Genomic DNA, 17,660 nt, shown 5'->3' on the forward strand with positions numbered 1-17,660 from the left:
CTCTTGGGAGGCTGACTTTTTTCCTCTGTTTGGAATTGTGGACGCTTTGAAGATGTTTTCCCTGGAATCTGGGGATTCCACCAGGCTATTCCAGCCGGAAACTTGTGTGCCCTTTCAATCTAAAAATGTTTGAGATTCTACCGAAGGGTGAAGAAAAGGCAATGACCTCAAACTGCTGTGCTTGGCCATGACATCATTGATAGGTGAGTGCCAACAATTTTTAAAACTTTAAAAGTCTGGGCAATGGGAATATCAATTATTGATGAGGATGTGGAGCAGTGGGAACTTCATACTGGCAGGAGTCAACATTCCCAAAGCCTCTGTTGATACTATGGACTAAAGTTGAAGAAATGAACACCTCATGACCCGGAAATTGCACCTCAGAGTGCATGCCTTAGTGACCCGGAAATTGCACCCCAGGGTACATGGTTTAGAGGGTTCTGGCCCATGAGCACCAGAAGACTAGCCCTGTGTAAGCAGCACTGTTAGAAGAGCAAAAACCAAAAACTAGAAACCACTCAAATTTCATCAGCAGGAGAAAGTACCCATAAATAGCCGTCTATTCACACGGCAGAACGCTACACAGCAGTGAAAAAGAAGCAGCCGCTGTGTGCTCAATGTGGATAATATTGGGAATGACATGTTGAGAAATAAAAAGCAAAGGATGGAAGGATACACACAATTACTCAATTACATGAGGTCTGAAAGCATGCAAAACGAAACAATACCCAGCCTGGCCCGAGGGGCTCTGTGGGTTGAGCATCGTCACATGCACTGAAAGGTCACCGGTTTGCTTCCAGGTCAGGGCACCTGCCTGGGTTGCTGGCTCAATCCCCAGTATAGGGCGGGCAGGAGGAAGCCAATTGATGGTTCTTTCTCACTGATGTTTCTCTCTCTCTCCTCTCTCTCTCTCTCTCTCTCTAAAATCAATAAAAAGATGTATATATTTTTAGAAAATTAAGCAATGTCCTGTTTAGGACCACGAGCATGTGGTAAAATAATAAAGGACAGCAAGAGAAAAATGAACACACAAATTCAGGAGCACAAATACTCTTTTTTAGAGGTGGCTAGCAAGGGGGCAGTAGCAGAGGGGCACGTGGGTGCAGGGGTCTGGCACCCCAGGGTGGCTGCCCGCCTTCCACAGAGAACCGTTCATGACCACACACTTCCTCGGGGCCATATCATAATGCTAAGAATTAATATTTTTGCTCCATTTTAATCCCCTCAATAAATCTATAAATTCAACACAATCCCAATCAAAACCTGATCGAGATTTTAATGGGATTTGACATGCTGATTCCAATATTCAGAAGGACGAGTGAATGTTCCGGAGTAGCCAAGACAGCTTGAAAAAGGAAGAAACACGAGCGAAATTTTGCCCGACAAGATGTCAAAACATATTATAAAGTAATTTTAATAAATATAATGTGGTATTAGCACATGAATAGATAAATAGATCCTTGGAACAAAAATAGAAGATTAAAAAAAAACCAGGCCCATGTATATATTGGCATTTCCAATCAGTGGGGGGGAAAGTGGATTATTCAAAAAATATTAGAACAATTTACTACCTGGAAACTTTTTAAATTAAATTCCCTCATCATACCATTAACAAAAATTAATGAGGGGGGGGGAACATATATCTTTTAAAAAAGGCCTGTTAGAATAATAAGAGAAAACATTAGAAAATATATTTATGACCTTGAAAAATCTTAAGATTTACTGAAAAACCAAAATTTATAAATTTTACTACAAAATTTAAAAGTTTGTATGCAGAAAGATAATATAAAGTTAGAAATGGCAGATGAAAAAATATTTACAAAATATATAACAAATAAATGTACCCAATATATGTAAAGAATTCCTTTGATATGGAAACAGGAAAAAGATACTCATAGAAAAGATGCAGAAGAGAAATGATAAAGGGTTAATACATGTATTAAAAGATGTTCAATTTTTCTGTAAAGACAGGAAATACATATTAATTTGACATATTTGTTCCCATCAGACTGGCAAAAACTTAAATGTGCCAACATCAAGTGTTGGAGAGTGGGCAGGGATGTAGGCACACTTAATCTACACTGCCAGTGAGATTATAAATGGGGAAAGTCACTCTGGAGACCAATTTGGCAATCTCTACTAAAATTTAATATGCAGCCTGCTTGCCTGCCTTCTTTTCTTCTTGACTATTCCGTCTAAAACCGTTACGTAAGACTGAGCAGAGTAGGTGCACACACCAGAGGGAGGAAGGGTGGCAGCCCAGCATGGGTGTGCGAAGCCAAATGGGTTCAAGCCATGCGAGGTTTGTGTGTGTGTGTGTGTGTGTGTGTGTGTGTGTGTGTGTGTGTGTTTATTGATTTTAGAAAGAGAGGAAGGGAGAGGGATAGAGATAGAAACATCAACGACAGAGAGACATCAATTGGCTGCCTCCTGCACACCCCTTACTGAGGATGGAGCCTGCAACCCAGGCATGTGCCCTGACCAGAAATCTTACTGGGGACCTCTTGTTTCACAGCTGGGCCTCGCCTGGGCACTTCCAAGCCCAATACAAATAGCAGCCATCTGCAGATCTCTCTGTAGCTCCTGCTGGGTGGCCCCAGGCAGTGGCTGACTTTGCACCTTCCTGGAGGCCCTAGAGCCAGTGTACTCAGTGGTCAGTGTGAGACCATACCAGATTACAATTCTACACATCCACAAGTGACACACTCAAGGGGCAGACTCAGTGAGCACCAAAGCCCCACTGAAGCAAGTCCTGCTCACAGGGTGTTTCCTGCACAGCAGCTCTCCCACTGTAGTCGCAGCTGGTCCTCACAACCAATTGACCTGGAGGTCAATTCCTCCCAAGGCTCAACTACAAGACTGTGTACACAGCCCACACTGGGACACACCTAGAGGGGCCAGGTCAGGTGACTGGGGAGGCTGAACCACTGGGTCCTACAGGACACCTGCTACACAAGACCTCTCTACCAATTCCAGGAGACATTAACAGCTCTACATAATACATAGAAACAAACACTGGGAAGCAGCTAAAACGGGGAGGCAAAGAAATGTGTCACAAATGAAAAAAATGGAAGCAAGCAAACTACTGGATACAGAGATCAAAACAGTGGTTATAAGGTTACTCGAGGATCTTCATGAGAGCTTCCAAGGACTTAGTGAGACTTTCAAGGATATTAGTGAGAATTTCAAAGACATGTAAAAGGACCAGTCAGAAATTAAGCATACAGTAACTGAAACAAAGAATAATTTACAGGGCTTCAACAGTGGAGTAGAGGATTTTGAGAATCAAATCAACAATTTGAAATATGAGGAAGCAAAAAACACCCAATCAGAAGACCAAAAAGAATCCAAAAATATGAAGATAGCGTAAGGAGCCTCTGGAACAACTTCAAGCATACCAACATTCGCATTATGGGGGTGCCAGAAGAAGAGAGAGAGCAAGATATTGAAAACCTATTTGAAGAAATAATGACAGAAAACTTCTGGTACCTGCTACTTACAAGTCCAGGAAGCACAAAGAGTCCCAAACAAGAGGAACCCAAAAAGGCCCATCATAATTAAAATGCCAAAGGCTAAAGACAAAGAACGAATCTTAAAAGCAGCAAGAGAAAAGCAGTTAGTTACCTACAAAGGAATGCCCATATGACTGTTAGCTGATTTCTCAACAGAAACTTTGTAGGCTAGAAGGTAGTGGCAAGAAATATTCAAAGTGATGAACAGCAAGAACCTACAACCAAGATTACTCTACCCAGCAAAGCTATCATTTAGAATTGAAGGTCAAATAAAGAGCTTCACAGACAAGAAAAAGCGAAAGGAGTTCATCACCACCAAACCAGTATTACATGAAATGCTGAAGGGTATTCTTTAAGAAGAAGAAGGAAAAAAAAGATTAAAAATATGAACAATAAAATCGCAATAAATACATATCTATCAACAATTGAATCTAAAAATCAGAATAAACGAATAAGATCTCTAATGAACAAAATAAACTGGTGAATAAACTAGAATTCGAGGCATGGAAACATGGAACAGACTGACGATTCTCAGAGGGAAGTGGGGAGAGTGAGCAGGAAGAGATTAACCAAAAAGATCTTATATGCGTATATGCATTACCTATGAACACGGGGTAGTGAAGGCCTGGGGCGGGTGGGAACTGGGATAATGGGGGGGGGGGTGGGGGAAGGGGGCACATCTGTAATACTCTCAACAATAAAGATTTTAAAAAATAAAATAAATAATGTCCTAAAAAAGAAAAAATTAAAACAGATAATGTCCTTTTTGTAGGAAATACACACTGATACTTATGTTGCTGGAATTTGGTATCAGCACCTTTGAATAAAGAGGTCAGGAGTAGGGGGGGCCTCTGAGCATTTGTGGGTGCAGCTGAGGGAAGGGCAGCCCCCGTGCTGTGGTCTCTCCATCACAATGAGGCACTGGCACAGAGTAGGCACTTTATGGGTGGCTGTCAAAGGGGAACTTTGGAATCAGAAGCCCAACCTGCTTGTCAGAGAAGGGTTGCTGTGTTCACCTCTCCAGTCCTCGAGGAAGAGGGTGGCTTTGCGATGTGGGGCAAACAGTCCTAGAGCTGGGCTTCAGCGTTCTTCTTGGAAAAACGGAAGCAGTACTACAGGCGTTGGATGGGCCGATCTGCCGCAGCTCCATGGAGAGAAGCCAAAGTCCCCGTCTCCCACCCGGCGCCCTGGGCCACACCTCCCTGCTGCTCAGAGCCCCGGTCCACGTGGCTCCTGGATTGCAGGTGTGTTCTGGAGCCAGACGCCTGTGGACAAGGAGAAGCCAGACATGTCCCGCCTTCCGTCTGGTGGGGGCAGCAGACACACAAGCAACATGACCCAGTGGGGCCAGGCATCCAGGACAAAGCTCTCCCGTTGCATTCAGCCCGTGTACAGGAACGCAACCCGTAATACAACCCTGTGGAGCCGGTGCTGTTCCGCCCCGTTTTACAGAGGAAACGGGGAGGCAGGGAGCGGGGAGCGCACTGCCCAGGAGGCCGGGATGTGGACACACGCCGGCCAGTTCCTCGCGTGGCCGTCCCAGCACGCGTGCGCCGGCATATCCAGGCTCTCTGGTCCTTCCTGTCCTCAGAGCGAGACTGTCCCCGCTGGGCCGCTGGCGGGGGTGGGCATCTGTCCGCCCCGACGGCTCCCTGCTCCGGGGGAGACGCTGGCGGACGCCTCAGTTAGCCCACGAGGATTTACATTTTTTATTAAACTTGTCACAGGAAGGCCACGCGAACACTTGAAGCCACTGCCAAGTGTGTACAAGGTTGATGTTAATTAAAGCGAAAGATGACAGCGGCGAGGAGCGGGATCCCTTTCTCCGCGCGGAGAAGCGACCTTTCGGCAGAGCTCGCTCCGGCTCTGGTTGTCGGCACCAGAGGTTTCGGAGTGTCTTCAGGGAAGCTGGGGTTCCCCGCTCAGCTGCAGTGCCCCGTCTCCTGCGGGGGTGGGGGAGGGCTTTGCTCTGGGGGACCCCAGGTCATCGACTTCCGCTGCCAAGCCACAGAGGACGTCCTTGCTGAGCAGAGTGAACTGCTTGGAAGCCAGCTCTGCACCTGCAGGGGCCCCTGCAGCCGCCTCAGGGCCGGGTTCTCACCCTCGCCTTTCGCTGGTCGTGACCTCCTCACTTCCTGTGGTTTCTCTGTCCACCTCCTCTCAGGCCCACGCCCAGGCCACCCCTGACCTTCGTCACCCCTGCAAACAGCAGCTCCAGCCTGGCCCTGTCTGACCCTCCAGCACCTGTCCAGCAGTTCCAGGGCTCAGAGGACCCTGGTCCTGAGACCCCCACCTCTATATCAGCCCCCCGACACCCTGAAAGTGCTCCCCTGCATCCGGCCCAGGGACAGCCCTAGGCCCCACAGGACGCCCCTGATGCTCCTCAGGAGCCTTTTCCTCCAAACCAGCCCCAAACCACAGCTGGGGGGTTGCCAAGTGGATTAGGCTGCACTCTCCACGCCTGCGCCTGCGGGCCGGAGGACACTGCGCATCACGCTGGCCGTTTCACTTCAAATCCGAGCTCTCATGCTGGCCCACCTGGGGCGCCCTGACCAGGAATCCTGGTTCATAGGCCAACCCTCAACACTGAGCCACGCCCGCCAGGCCGGTTGCAACGACCAATCTTTGGGAAAGTGGTTTGTCCTTTTTGAAAGCTGGTGATCACCCTGCAAGCACCTCCCCACCCAGGCACCTGTCCACACTGCTCGCAGGCATGATCGCCAGGGGCGCTACTGGAAGTAAAGCATTCGAGTCACTTTTGTGATCTTACTAACCAATAGCACCCCAATAAATTTACTATAAAAATCCACTAAAGTCACCATTCTAACTATTTCCCAGAATATGTATTTTTGAAAGACTGTTTTTGTTGTGCACAGTCTCAAGCCCTCATGCGGAGCTAAATGGCTTGGGCTTCCTTTTCCCTCAGCCTTTTCTGAGCACCTACTATGTGCAAGGAGCAGCAGTCATCCAGGGCTGGAAACGGCCTTGAAGTCAACTACAAAGGGGTGAGGGTGGAATGGCAGGGCCTCGGCCACAGTTTGAGCTCAGAGACGCTGGCCGGGGCCACAGGGCTGCGAGTGAAAGACAGGGTGCTGGCCCCACACATCGCTGCTGTTTGCTGGGTGAGTAGATCCCATGTAGGCGTAGTTTTGTATATTATTTCCTTAACGTTGAGCACTTCTGCACCAAGAAGCCGTTATTTCTACAACCAACACAACAGCAACAACAAACCCAAACACAGCCATGCAAACAAACACCCACCTCTCGCCCTCGCCAGCTGGGCTCAGTGGCTAGAGCGTCGGCCTGCGGACCAAAGGGCCCCGGGTTCGATTCCGGTCAAGGGCACATACCTTGGTTGCAGGCTCCTTCCTGGGCCCTGGTCAGGGCATGTGCAGGAGGCAACCAATCGATGTATTTCTCTCACATCCATGTTTCTCTCTGTCTTTCCCTCTCTCTTCCACTCTCTCTAAAATATCAATGGAAAAATATCCTCAGGTGAGGATTAATAAAAAAATTAAATAAAAATTAATAAAAATAGACAACACAACAAAAGAAACCACCCCTCTGATCAGGTCTTGGCTGGGTCTGGGAGGTACCTGCGCTCTGGGTGAGTGGGTGCAAGGACTCTGCTTGGCTTCCCTGGGCAGCGTCCTGGCTGGCGACCACTGCCCCCAGGGGGCCCAAACGGAGGCGGGGCCTGGGGATCCCAAATACAAACTCCCACAAAGGCTTGTGGGGAGTGGGGACCCAGGGCTAGAGGGGGTTGGTGGGGATGGGGGTGGGCGGGAGGTCTGGCTGTTGTGTTTGGGTGGCAGAGGCTTTGTGGGGTTTCTCTGCGTCTGCCAGCCACTAACAGATGATCAAACCCTGTGTAGTGTGCGGGGCCCCCACCTTGTCGCTCGGTTTGTGGTCTGTCCGTGAGTTCATTCCAGGGAGGCAGCCCGGTGGGTGACGCGTGGTGCTGGGCTCAGGCTGCACTTGGTTGCAAGTTTGCAGAAAGAACCTATTTTGAAACGTGCCCGTTGGATAGTGGGAGCCTGAAGGCTGAGTCATGGGATGAATAGAATCCTGAGGTGACTTCGCAGGCGCGGATCCTCACGTTATCCTGCTCCCTGCACACGTGATCTGGGCTTAGCTTTTTCTACTTCCTCGGCCGGTAACCCACTTTCTTCCCCGCCGGATACGCAGTGGGCGAAGGCCCTCCTCGGTGTCGGCTGCGTGCTAATCACCACCGACAGCCGGGCTCCCTCCTGCGCGCACTTAATAACTATTTATCTCCCGCGATCGCCCTGTTTTCAACAAGGAGAAGTTAAGTGCTCCAGGAATTGGAAAAAAATGAAATTTGACCTTTATTAACTGGGTTAATTGTCAAAATCGATGCTTGTAAAAAAAATATTAATGACCAAAAAGCGCCACTTTTAGAATTTCAAAGATTAGGTTAATGTTCAAGGAAGTATAAACTTTGACCTTTTGGACACATGTCATAAGTAACATCCGTCCTAATAAATTGCTGCCCGGGAGCAATTATACGACTGTCCCTGTACCCAGGCATGCGGTTTAATTGCCGCTGGAAACGCTGGCCTCCCGAGCGACGGCAGGAGCGCCGCTTGATGCCCACGGAGGCGGGGCACATTCGCTCGGGGAGGGGTACCTGTGCCCTTGGATTTCCAGGCACCGACATGCTCACGGAGGAGAGCCCAGCCGCCTGGGGCAGTAGACGGATGACACAGCTTGGCACCTCGCTCGGCACAGGAACGAGGGCAACGAAGACCCCTCGATGCCCAGACGCGGCTGCCGCGGAGCCCAGACCCTCTCCTTGCGTCTTACTTGCCGTTTACGATCACCTGTGGTGGGTGCGGCCGTGCTGTTCCCGTCACTGGTGGCCAGTGTGCCCTAAATGGGAGTGACAGGTGGTTTTTCAACGCCATCACCGGGGCGGGTGTCTGTGGCCAGCCTCTTTTCTGAGAATAGAAAAGGATGTACGTGAAGACCTGATTTGGGGATAACACCCCAGGGAGGGGCAGTCCTCGTCCTCCGTGAGGTCCTTGTTGACCAGCACCCGTGTCACACACTGTGGGCACCCCGAGCCCAGGACAGCGCCCAGCACATATCAGAAACGCCAGCAGCTGTGGGTGCGCCAGCAGCTGGCACGGAGCGAAGGCATGTTCGGGAGATCTGGGCGGGGTCCCTGGGGCCATGTCTACGTGTTGTCATCGGGGAATCAGGGCTCTTGCCATCCGCCTCGGCTACCTGGGTGAGGGAGGAGATGGGGGGAGCGAGCTGGTTAGGCCCCCGTGGGGAGGCGTGGACTGAGCGCCCCTGTCTCCGCGGTGCTGAGAAGACTGGCCTGGGGTGACTGCTGTGTCCCGCCTTCACTGGCAACCAGGTGACCTGTGCGGCCCGTCCCCACCCCACCCCGGTCATGCACGGCCCACTGAAGTCATCGATGGGCTGTCCCTGAAGGAGGAGACAGCCTTCCCTCACCGAGAAGTGAGAGCGGAAGGCCAGTGCACCAATCCTAACCTCGTCAACTTACGCAAAACAGCCAGGCCCACAGGTAGACACTGTGCCCAGCTGGTAGCTTGCTAACATCCCTGGCACCTGAGTCGCCGGCTCCCCCAGCGTCTAACACGTGGCACGGACGTGCACAACCCGACTGCTGCCCCCTCAGAACCTGCTCAGCACTGAGTCTCACAAAAAGAATACTGCAGCCCGGCTGGTGTGGCTCAGTGGTTGAGTGTCGACCTAGGAACCAGCAGGTCACGGTTGGATTCCCAGTCAGGGCACGTGCCCAGGTTGTGGGCTCCATCCCCAGTGTGGGACATGCAGGAGGTGCTGATCCATGATTCTCTCTCATCATTGATGTTTCTGTGTCTCTCTCCCTTCCTCTCTGAAATCAGTAAAAACGTATTTAAAACAAAACAAAACAGTAAAGGCTTTTGTGAAAAACACCCCCTTTGCTAGAGCGGCTGGTAGAGTCCAGTTGCGTCCCTGTTTCTATTGCAGCACCTGCTTCTTAAGGGGGTCAGGGCCTGAGAGGGAAGGCCATTAACGTGCCCTTAGCTTCATCTCGCCAGGAACCCGGCTCAGAAGAGCCCAGTTTGGGCTAAAATTCCCCTTTCCTTTTTTCCGGATAATGTTCAAAAACGCCAGTTCTGGTCCTTTTGAAGTCCAAGGAGCTCCAGTGGAATTTCCTGCTTGTAATATTGCCGATGACCAAAATAAAACACGACGTTTCTTGCCCTTTCTGAGTGAAAACGCAGGCCGTTTCTCCGGACGTGGTCCTGGGTCCGCCTGACACCTCGGCGCCAGGTGGAGTGGCGTCTCCCAAACCGGGCTGTCCGGGCGGCAACGATGAAGCTGCCGTCTCGCTGCTCTAGTGGTTGCCAGGAGCATCGACAGGTAGAGGAGGGTGTGTTTGGAGTTGCTGTAAGATTTACTTGAAAATTTTAAGCCAAGAAGTTCAGAGGTGCCTATTGGATGGTTCTTCATACTTTAAAACCAGGTGGGTATGCACTGCAGCTTCATCTAAATAACAAATACATATTTTCAGTTTGGAGCTGTCTGCCCAGTCCAAAGGAGGCATGAGGAACAGGACAGTGGCAGATGCGCCGGGTGCCTTGTCCGAGCGCACGCCTGCGCCGGGTGCCTTATCCGAGCGCACGCCTGCGCCGGTGCCTTGTTAGAGCGTGTGCCTGCGCCGGGTGCCTTGTCCGAGCACACGCCTGTGCCAGGTACTTTGTCAGAGCGCACGCCTGCGCCGGTGCCTTGTTAGAGCGTGTGCCTTGTCCGAGCGCACGCCTGCGCCGGGTGCCTTGTCCGAGCGCACGCCTGCGCCGGGTGCCTTGTCCGAGCGCACGCCTGTGCCAGGTACTTTGTCCGAGCGCACGCCTGCGCCGGTGCCTTGTTAGAGCGTGTGCCTGCGCCGGGTGCCTTGTCCGAGCGCACGCCTGCGCCGGGTGCCTTGTTAGAGCGTGTGCCTGCGCCGGTGCCTTGTTAGAGCGTGTGCCTTGTCCGAGCGCACGCCTGCGCCAGTACCCGACGGCCGGCGGAGGCACAGCACCTCCACTGCAGGGGTGTCCACAGGGGTGTCCACAGGCACCTGCACTGTGGAGCTTGGCCTAGACCCGCCCAGTAACCTCCCTGGTAACTCACACGGACAAACCTGAGTTTTGAGAGCATTATACACACACACACACACACACACACACACACGTCCATGTATACACATGTACCTCTGTGTATACATGTTTATATGTACAAAACAGATGTATGATACACCACGAGTATGCCAGGACCCAGGCCAAAGAAAGTGGCTCACGTGGGTAAGAGGGCACTGGAGGCTGTTAGTCTGAGCTGATGTGCGACGTGGAGTTAGCACCCTCAAGCCCACAGGTCCTGCCACGCGCTCTGAGCACAGCCTCCTCTGCCTTTATCTGTTCCTAGGGGAAGCAGCAATGGGCATGGCTGTGCTTAAAGGGGCTGCGGCCACAGGCTTTTCCAGCTAAAGCAGCTCCTTCGTGGGTGGACTTCGGTGCTGTCCTCCCGCACCTGCCCCTGCGGCACCGCGTTCAGACCCAGTCCTGCAGGATCTCTCCCAGAGGCCTGCCCTTCCCACCCTCCCGAACACGCAGGGCCGTTCCCTGCCCCCACTGCACGGCTCACCAGTGACCCCCGAACGCCCAGCTGCCACCTCCTCCGGTGCCCCCTCTCCCGAGTGCCACAGCGCCCGGTGCCCCGTCATGAAACGTGGCGTGTGCTCCACTCCGGTTATGGTTGTGTCCGAACGGCTGCCTCACCAGCAAGGGCTTCTTAGGAACCTGTGAAAAGCCCACAGGCCTGGCAGCGCACCAAGAACACAATGTTGGAGTCCGGGCCTGAAGCGCCCACGTGGATGGGCAGGTGCGAGCTGCCTGCCTGCAGAGTTGGGGGGCGGGGGATTTTGTTCAGAGATTCTCTGCCTCCCGGGAGCCGCTCAGCTGGAGACCCGTAGCTAACGTTTACTGGATGCTCAGCAGGCAGGCACGGAGCCGGAAGCTCTTGCATGCATTCCCTCATCTGGTCCTCCTGGTCCCTCAGGACCAGAGGGAGGAAGCGCGAACCCTCAAGGACTGTCCCAGGTCCCACGGCCAGGAGAGAGCAGGGCAGTCGGAACATGCACTCGGCCAGTGGCCTGCCTCCGCCCTCTGTAAAATGATGAATAAAACAAAGCGTGCGGCGATTTAGAATACCGTCACTTTAGAATACCCAGCTGCCCCCTCTTGACGGCCAGCGGCCTGTCCATGTCCATGTCCAGGTCCATGTCCAAGCGGCCAGTACGGCCCTCCACAATCTGCTCACGCTCCCTGGCTGAGATCTGCCCTCTCACATCCTGAGGAGGCTCCATCCCTCCTCCATGCGACAGTTCTTCAAATACAGGGCGACAGGCCTGGGGTCCCTCTGGCCCAGGCACACCAGGACCTGCACTGCAGCTTCATCTAAATAACAAACCCACGAGTGCATTTAAATACAATTCGAGTGCCTCAAATTCAATTTACACACAGAATTTTAGGAATACATTAGATGAGGTGCTGCTGATTAAAATAGGGTGACCTTTAATGAGGTTATCGGATTCTATTCCAGACCCACCTGAAATTGACATTTAACTAAAAGGGAGCCAAATCCTTGGGTCAGGTTATCGGCGATACCCTATTAAACACATTCCTTCTCTAGATCAATATGAACACAGTACAATATATGCCATAAAAAGCGTCGCACCGTAGCGTCTCAGCACTTTTAAGTTCTGGGCTTTCTGAAACTCACTCCCAAACCACCACCACGTAAATCCCCGACTTTCTTTAGTCAATACAGTGCTGTTCTGGTACTTTCTTTGGCTTGGTTTTTCTTTTTTAAAATCTGTCACTCTAATACGTACATATCAACCACCAAAAAAAGCACAGAGTGGTGATTTAGAGAAAAGGAATCCCTCATTTTTAAGTGACGGTTTAATTTTGCAGAACCACAGGTACTGGGAACCTGAGAATATTTACAGTGTCTCAACCCATCTCTCAAAAATAAGGAAATGATAGACCGATCTTCTAGTGAGCTTGTCCTCGAAGCCAAGGGGCCGGCGCCCCTCAGCTGCCAGCGGGTGTTCTCATGAGCGCCCTTCTTACGTCACCAACTCGGGGGCTGTTGTCCGCTGGGAGCCTAACGCAGATTCACTCTTTGGCCCCGTAACCGTAGTAAACAGACCCTGTGGGCAGGGAATGCACGGGCAGAGCAGTCTCCACATCCTGTAAGTAGGGACTCTGGGTCATTTAGCACATGCTTTCTTCTCACAAGTAAACGAAGACACGGAGGCCCGGGGTGGACACGGCAACACCCTGGTGGTGCCGAGGACTTAACCCGACTCCGCGCGGGGGTCTTTCAGCTCCAGCCACACTCGAATCTTTCCCAGGGGATATTCTCCGAACCATCCCATCTCATGGTGCTGTTTTAGGTCTGAAGTATGTATGTAACATTAGACTTGAAAACTTTCACTCAAATGAGCAAATGATCTACTAATTAATCATGGAGTCCCAGCTGCTGGACACGGCTGCCAGAGTAAGTCTCAGACTATTTCTCATTTCAGGAAAGGACCTCGGTGCATGTACACAATGGAATACTACTCAGCCATAAGAAAGGATGAAATAGTGCATTTTTGCCACAACGTGGACGGACCGAGAACATTATGCTAAGTGGAAGCAGTCAGAAAAGGCCAAGAACCATACGATTTCACTCCTATGTGGGATATAAAACGAAAACTCATGAACACAAACAGCAGTGTGGTGGCTGCCAGGGGGGAGGGGCTGGAGAAGGGAGCCCTAATACAAGGTGACAGATGTGACTGGGTGGTGGGCACACGGTGCAATATACAGATCTTATAACACAGAAACCACACCTGACACCATATGTCCATGTTGACCAAAGTCACCCAATCAACTTAATAAAAAAATATTTTTAAAAGAGGGCCTCGGCACAAGGCTGAGGGGAGTTGGCACCACAGGCGTCCTCCCACGGATAAGTTCAAACTGCGTACAGACCAACAAGGAAGGGAAGTTAGAGGCATCACAGAGTTGCCAACCTCACTCAGAGAGAGGAAAGCGGCCAATCAGGCGCCGCAGCAGGGAGCTGACCCGCGCCGCTCGGGAAGCGGGTGCACAGCAGGGAGCGGACCCCCGCGCCGCTCCGGAAGCGGGTGCACAGCAGGGAGCGGACCCCCGCGCCGCTCCGGAAGCGGGTGCACAGCAGGGAGCTGACCCGCGCCGCTCCGGAAGCGGGTGCACAGCAGAGCAAAGCAGTGTATCTGTAGCGTCTTCTCGCAGGAGAAGGGCTAAGACCACCCTGGGACGACCTGTACGCCGCGATGTTCACCAAGACGGCATCCTCAAATTAAGAATGTGCTTAAAGGAACATCAGAGTCGATGTGAAGTTTACAGTTAAGACTGGCTTCTGTAATCGGAAAACCGGCGGCTTTCTAGGGATGGATGGCCCCACCCCCCACCCGGACGCCACCCCAAGCCTTTGCTTCCCTTAGAACTTAGCATCCTCCTTGTGTTCCTGCCTCTCAGGCCTCTGTCTGAGCACTTGGCAGCTGGTGAGGCTGGGCACAGGCCTCCATCACCTCTGAAACCCCTGGCAGCACGGCATGGCACTGCTCGGCCTAAATCCCTGCCTGGTGGTTTGCATAAAAGCGCGATTCAAAGAGCCTGTCCCACTCCAAAGAAAAGGAATAGACAAATATATTAATCACATTTTCCTTTTAATAAAGGCTTTTTACTCAAAAGTGTAGCTTTGAAAATCTCTAGCTTGTTGTGAAAACCAGAAGCGCCAGGAAGCCACTTCACTCTGAACCTGGGTGCGGAAAACATGGCCGCTGGGTCTGCAAACTCCGCTCCCAACACTGGAAATCAAATGCATCACTTTAAGCGCAGGGCCAACATTTGAAAACTAGGAATGATGCATGTCCTACGTTGATTCAAGGAAAAAGGACACATTCTTAATACAGTAAACAAAACACAAAAAGTAAACAAATCTTTAGAAATCACTAGGTGTGTATGTGTATAATTAATAATTAGGGTTATCATCAACATTTAAAACTATTAAAAATAAGGTTGCCACCTTACCTCTTCTTTTGGTAATGGAGTGTTACATTTTTAGGGGAAAAAAAGATTCTGCACAGACAAGTTTCCAAACCTCAAGCCCATTCCTGGCTGTACAACTGCACCCCCTTCCCGCACGGAGCCCCCAGCCCCCAACACGTCCTGTTTGGCAGGAGGCAGAGCAGGCCTTCATTCTGGCTGTCAGGATGACAGGCCCACAAAAGCACAGCTGAGAGAGGAGCTAATTCTTCCCCAGGAAGAAAACACTTTGCCCACAATGGCTCTGCACAATCTTCCACGGCACCTCTCTTCCCCCTTCGCTGTCATGGTTTGATAACTTGTTTTGCCTAAAAGCAAGATGGCAATCTTAATCAAAAAGGAAGCTAGATTTTTTAAATAACTTAAAAAATTATTTTTATATAAAGCAGCAAAAACACTTTCCTCTCTGCAGAAAAGAAAAACACAACAAAAACGTGAAACCAGGGACCACAGCGATGTCAGGGGACTGTCCGTAACCCGGAACGAGCTCCAGGCAGAGCGCCCTCAGAGCTGCTCGCTGACTCCCTCGGTGCTCTCTGAGGGTTCTTTGGCGTCTTCAGTCGCTCTTTTCCTTTCCTCTGGATCTAAACTTTCCTTTTCTAACCTGGTCCCGTTGGGAATAGAGTTTTGGCCACTGATGAGCCCGTTTTCCGCAGCCTTTGCTCGGCTGACAACCTCGGAGAGGGCGAGGGCCTCCTGCACGCCAGCCTCCTCCTCCAGGCTGCGCAGGACCAGGGGCAGCCTCGAGTCCGCCCCGCCGCCCTCCAGCAGCCCTGGGTTACTCTCCTCGTACTTGGGCAGCGGCGCCCCCTCCTCCATTTGCTTGCGGTAATATTCCCGGTTAGCAGCTGCACTCTTCACTGCCTTTTCCAAAATCTCTTTTTCACCCAAGCGCAACTTGATGGCCATTCTCGCACGAACAGAAAGGTCATGGTTTTTCAAGAAGGACTTGTCTTCCTAGGAAATGAAAAAGAGCACAATTAATCGCAAGAAGTTTAAATCAGCAAAACTACAGAGACAGAATGCAGATCAGCTGCTGCTGGGGGTGGGGGGCATGAGGAACATTTTGGGGGTGACACGGGTTTTAGAACTGGACTGTGGAGGTGGCTGCATGACGATATACTCACATCATAATGTACACTTCAGCAGTGTGACTATGCTGTGTGTGAACTATCTGTATATATAAAAGGCTAATATGCTAAGTGTATGATCCTCTGACTGGTTGCTATAATGCGTACTGACCACCAGGGGGCAGACACTCAATGTAGGAGCTGCTGAGCTGCAGTGACTTGGCAGTGGTGGTTCTTGGGTGATGCACCCCAAAATCAGAGAGGAGGGAGCCCGATTCTTTGTGGGGTCTGGTGATTCCACCTTCGGCCGTGGGTTATGTTGTTGCTGGGGCACTGTCGGCCCTGAATCTGGTTTACTGCACACTTGCATCTGCGTTCCACACCCTGTATGACAGCAACTTTGCAGAGTGCCCTCTCGCACTCCAGGACCCCATGGGGTATGTTGGAGAGCCAATTTCAGCCCTATCCCCACAGGCCAGGCTGAGGGACCCCACTCATTCCAAAGATACCCTTCGAGCCACGGCGACACCCCAGGTGCAGCTGGCTGGGGAGGGACCACAGGAGATTGGCTCCAAGGCATGCCCGGCCTGTCTCACCCAGGCCTGCCCCACAAGCCACCTTCTAATTAATTTCCTTTTTTTTTTTTAAATATATTTTATTGATTTTTTACAGAGGAAGAGAGAGGGATAGAGAGTTAGAAACATCGATGAGAGAGAAACATTGATCAGCTGCCTCTTGCACACCCCCTACTGGGGATGTGCCCGCAACCAAGGTACATGCCCTTGACCGGAATCGAACCTGGGACCCTTGAGTCCGCAGGCCGACGCTCTATCCACTGAGCCAAACCGGTTTTGGCTAATTAATTTCCTTTCAATGTGCATGAATCAATGCACCGGGTCACTAGTGCCTCAATGAAGCAGTCATAAGACAAAAATGAGGGGCCTAACTCAAATGGTGCTTTAACACATGGGACAGAGAACCTTTTAAAAGAAAGTGAGGTTTAAAAGGTTCTCTGGCCCTGACGGGTTTGGCTCAGTGGATAGAGCGTCAGTCTTCGGACTCAAGGGTTCGATTCCAGTCGGGGGCATGTGCCTTGGTTGCAGGCACATCCCCAGTGGGGGGTGTGCAGGAGGCAGCTGATTGATGTTTCTCTCTCATCAATGTTTCTGGCTCTCTCTCTCCCTCTCCCTTCCTCTCTGTAAAAAATCAATAAAATATATTTTTAAAAAAATAAAATATATTCTAAAAAAATAAAAAAGGTTCTCTGGTCTTGTGCAGGAATGGGCCCAGGGCTGGGCTCACGGCTCGGCCCTTGGCTGAATGAATAGGTGAATGAGTGAATGAGAAACACTTATGAAAGCTTCTAGCTGTTGTATCGTGTGAAGTAGAAATTACAGAGAAGTATCAAATCATGTAAACATTATCTTCTAATCAACAATGCCTCAATATGATTTTAGTGAGTGTAAACGTGTTAAATAGAAAAAAAGAATTATAGCAATTTACATGTAGGAACGAATCTCTTATTAAGTATCTTTTAAAACAGGACAAAACTCAAATCCTCATTCAATCAAGTTACCTCACTGGTTGTCTTATATGTTTTTAAAAGAAGCGAGGCTCGATCTTCAAGAAATGTCCAGAGTTTGACCTCGTTGTCCCAGCTCACAGGATACTCAGAGTTACCCAAGGTGAAAATTTTGTCGATAGCATTATCTCCTAGCAAATGTTCCTTCAGTTCTTCTACAAGAAGTACAAACAGCCATCTGTTAGCGGAAACAGCACTCCTCATTTAAACAAGCAATCCACCTTACAAAACAGCTTCTCCGAAGATGTAGCTTTCCTGCATCTCGTCAGCCAGGCCATTTCTAGACTCAGCAGAGTGAGTGGGAGCTGAGTGTCGGGCAGGAAGACAAGGGGAG

The 17,660-nt window shown here is 50.8% G+C and overlaps 1 protein-coding gene across 4 annotated transcripts in view; it reads right to left on the bottom strand.

Annotated features, from left to right (window-relative positions):
- Positions 1-14,276: 14,276 nt before the first annotated feature.
- Positions 14,277-17,660, bottom strand: part of SETD3 (SET domain containing 3, actin histidine methyltransferase) — a 62,437-nt gene continuing 59,053 nt past the window's right edge. For 3 of the 4 annotated variants that reach the window (XM_054715757.1, XM_054715756.1, XM_054715758.1), the window contains 2 exons: positions 17,321-17,481; positions 14,277-15,631 (listed from right to left, as the gene is read on the bottom strand). In XM_054715757.1, coding sequence (XP_054571732.1) covers positions 15,179-15,631; positions 17,321-17,481 — 614 coding nt within the window. In that variant the 3' untranslated portion in view covers positions 14,277-15,178. The remainder of the gene's footprint in view (positions 15,632-17,320; positions 17,482-17,660) is intronic. The other variant, XM_054715759.1, reaches the window with a different exon arrangement.

Source organism: Eptesicus fuscus, chromosome 5, assembly GCF_027574615.1.
Source record: "Eptesicus fuscus isolate TK198812 chromosome 5, DD_ASM_mEF_20220401, whole genome shotgun sequence".
Taxonomy (NCBI): domain Eukaryota; kingdom Metazoa; phylum Chordata; class Mammalia; order Chiroptera; family Vespertilionidae; genus Eptesicus; species Eptesicus fuscus.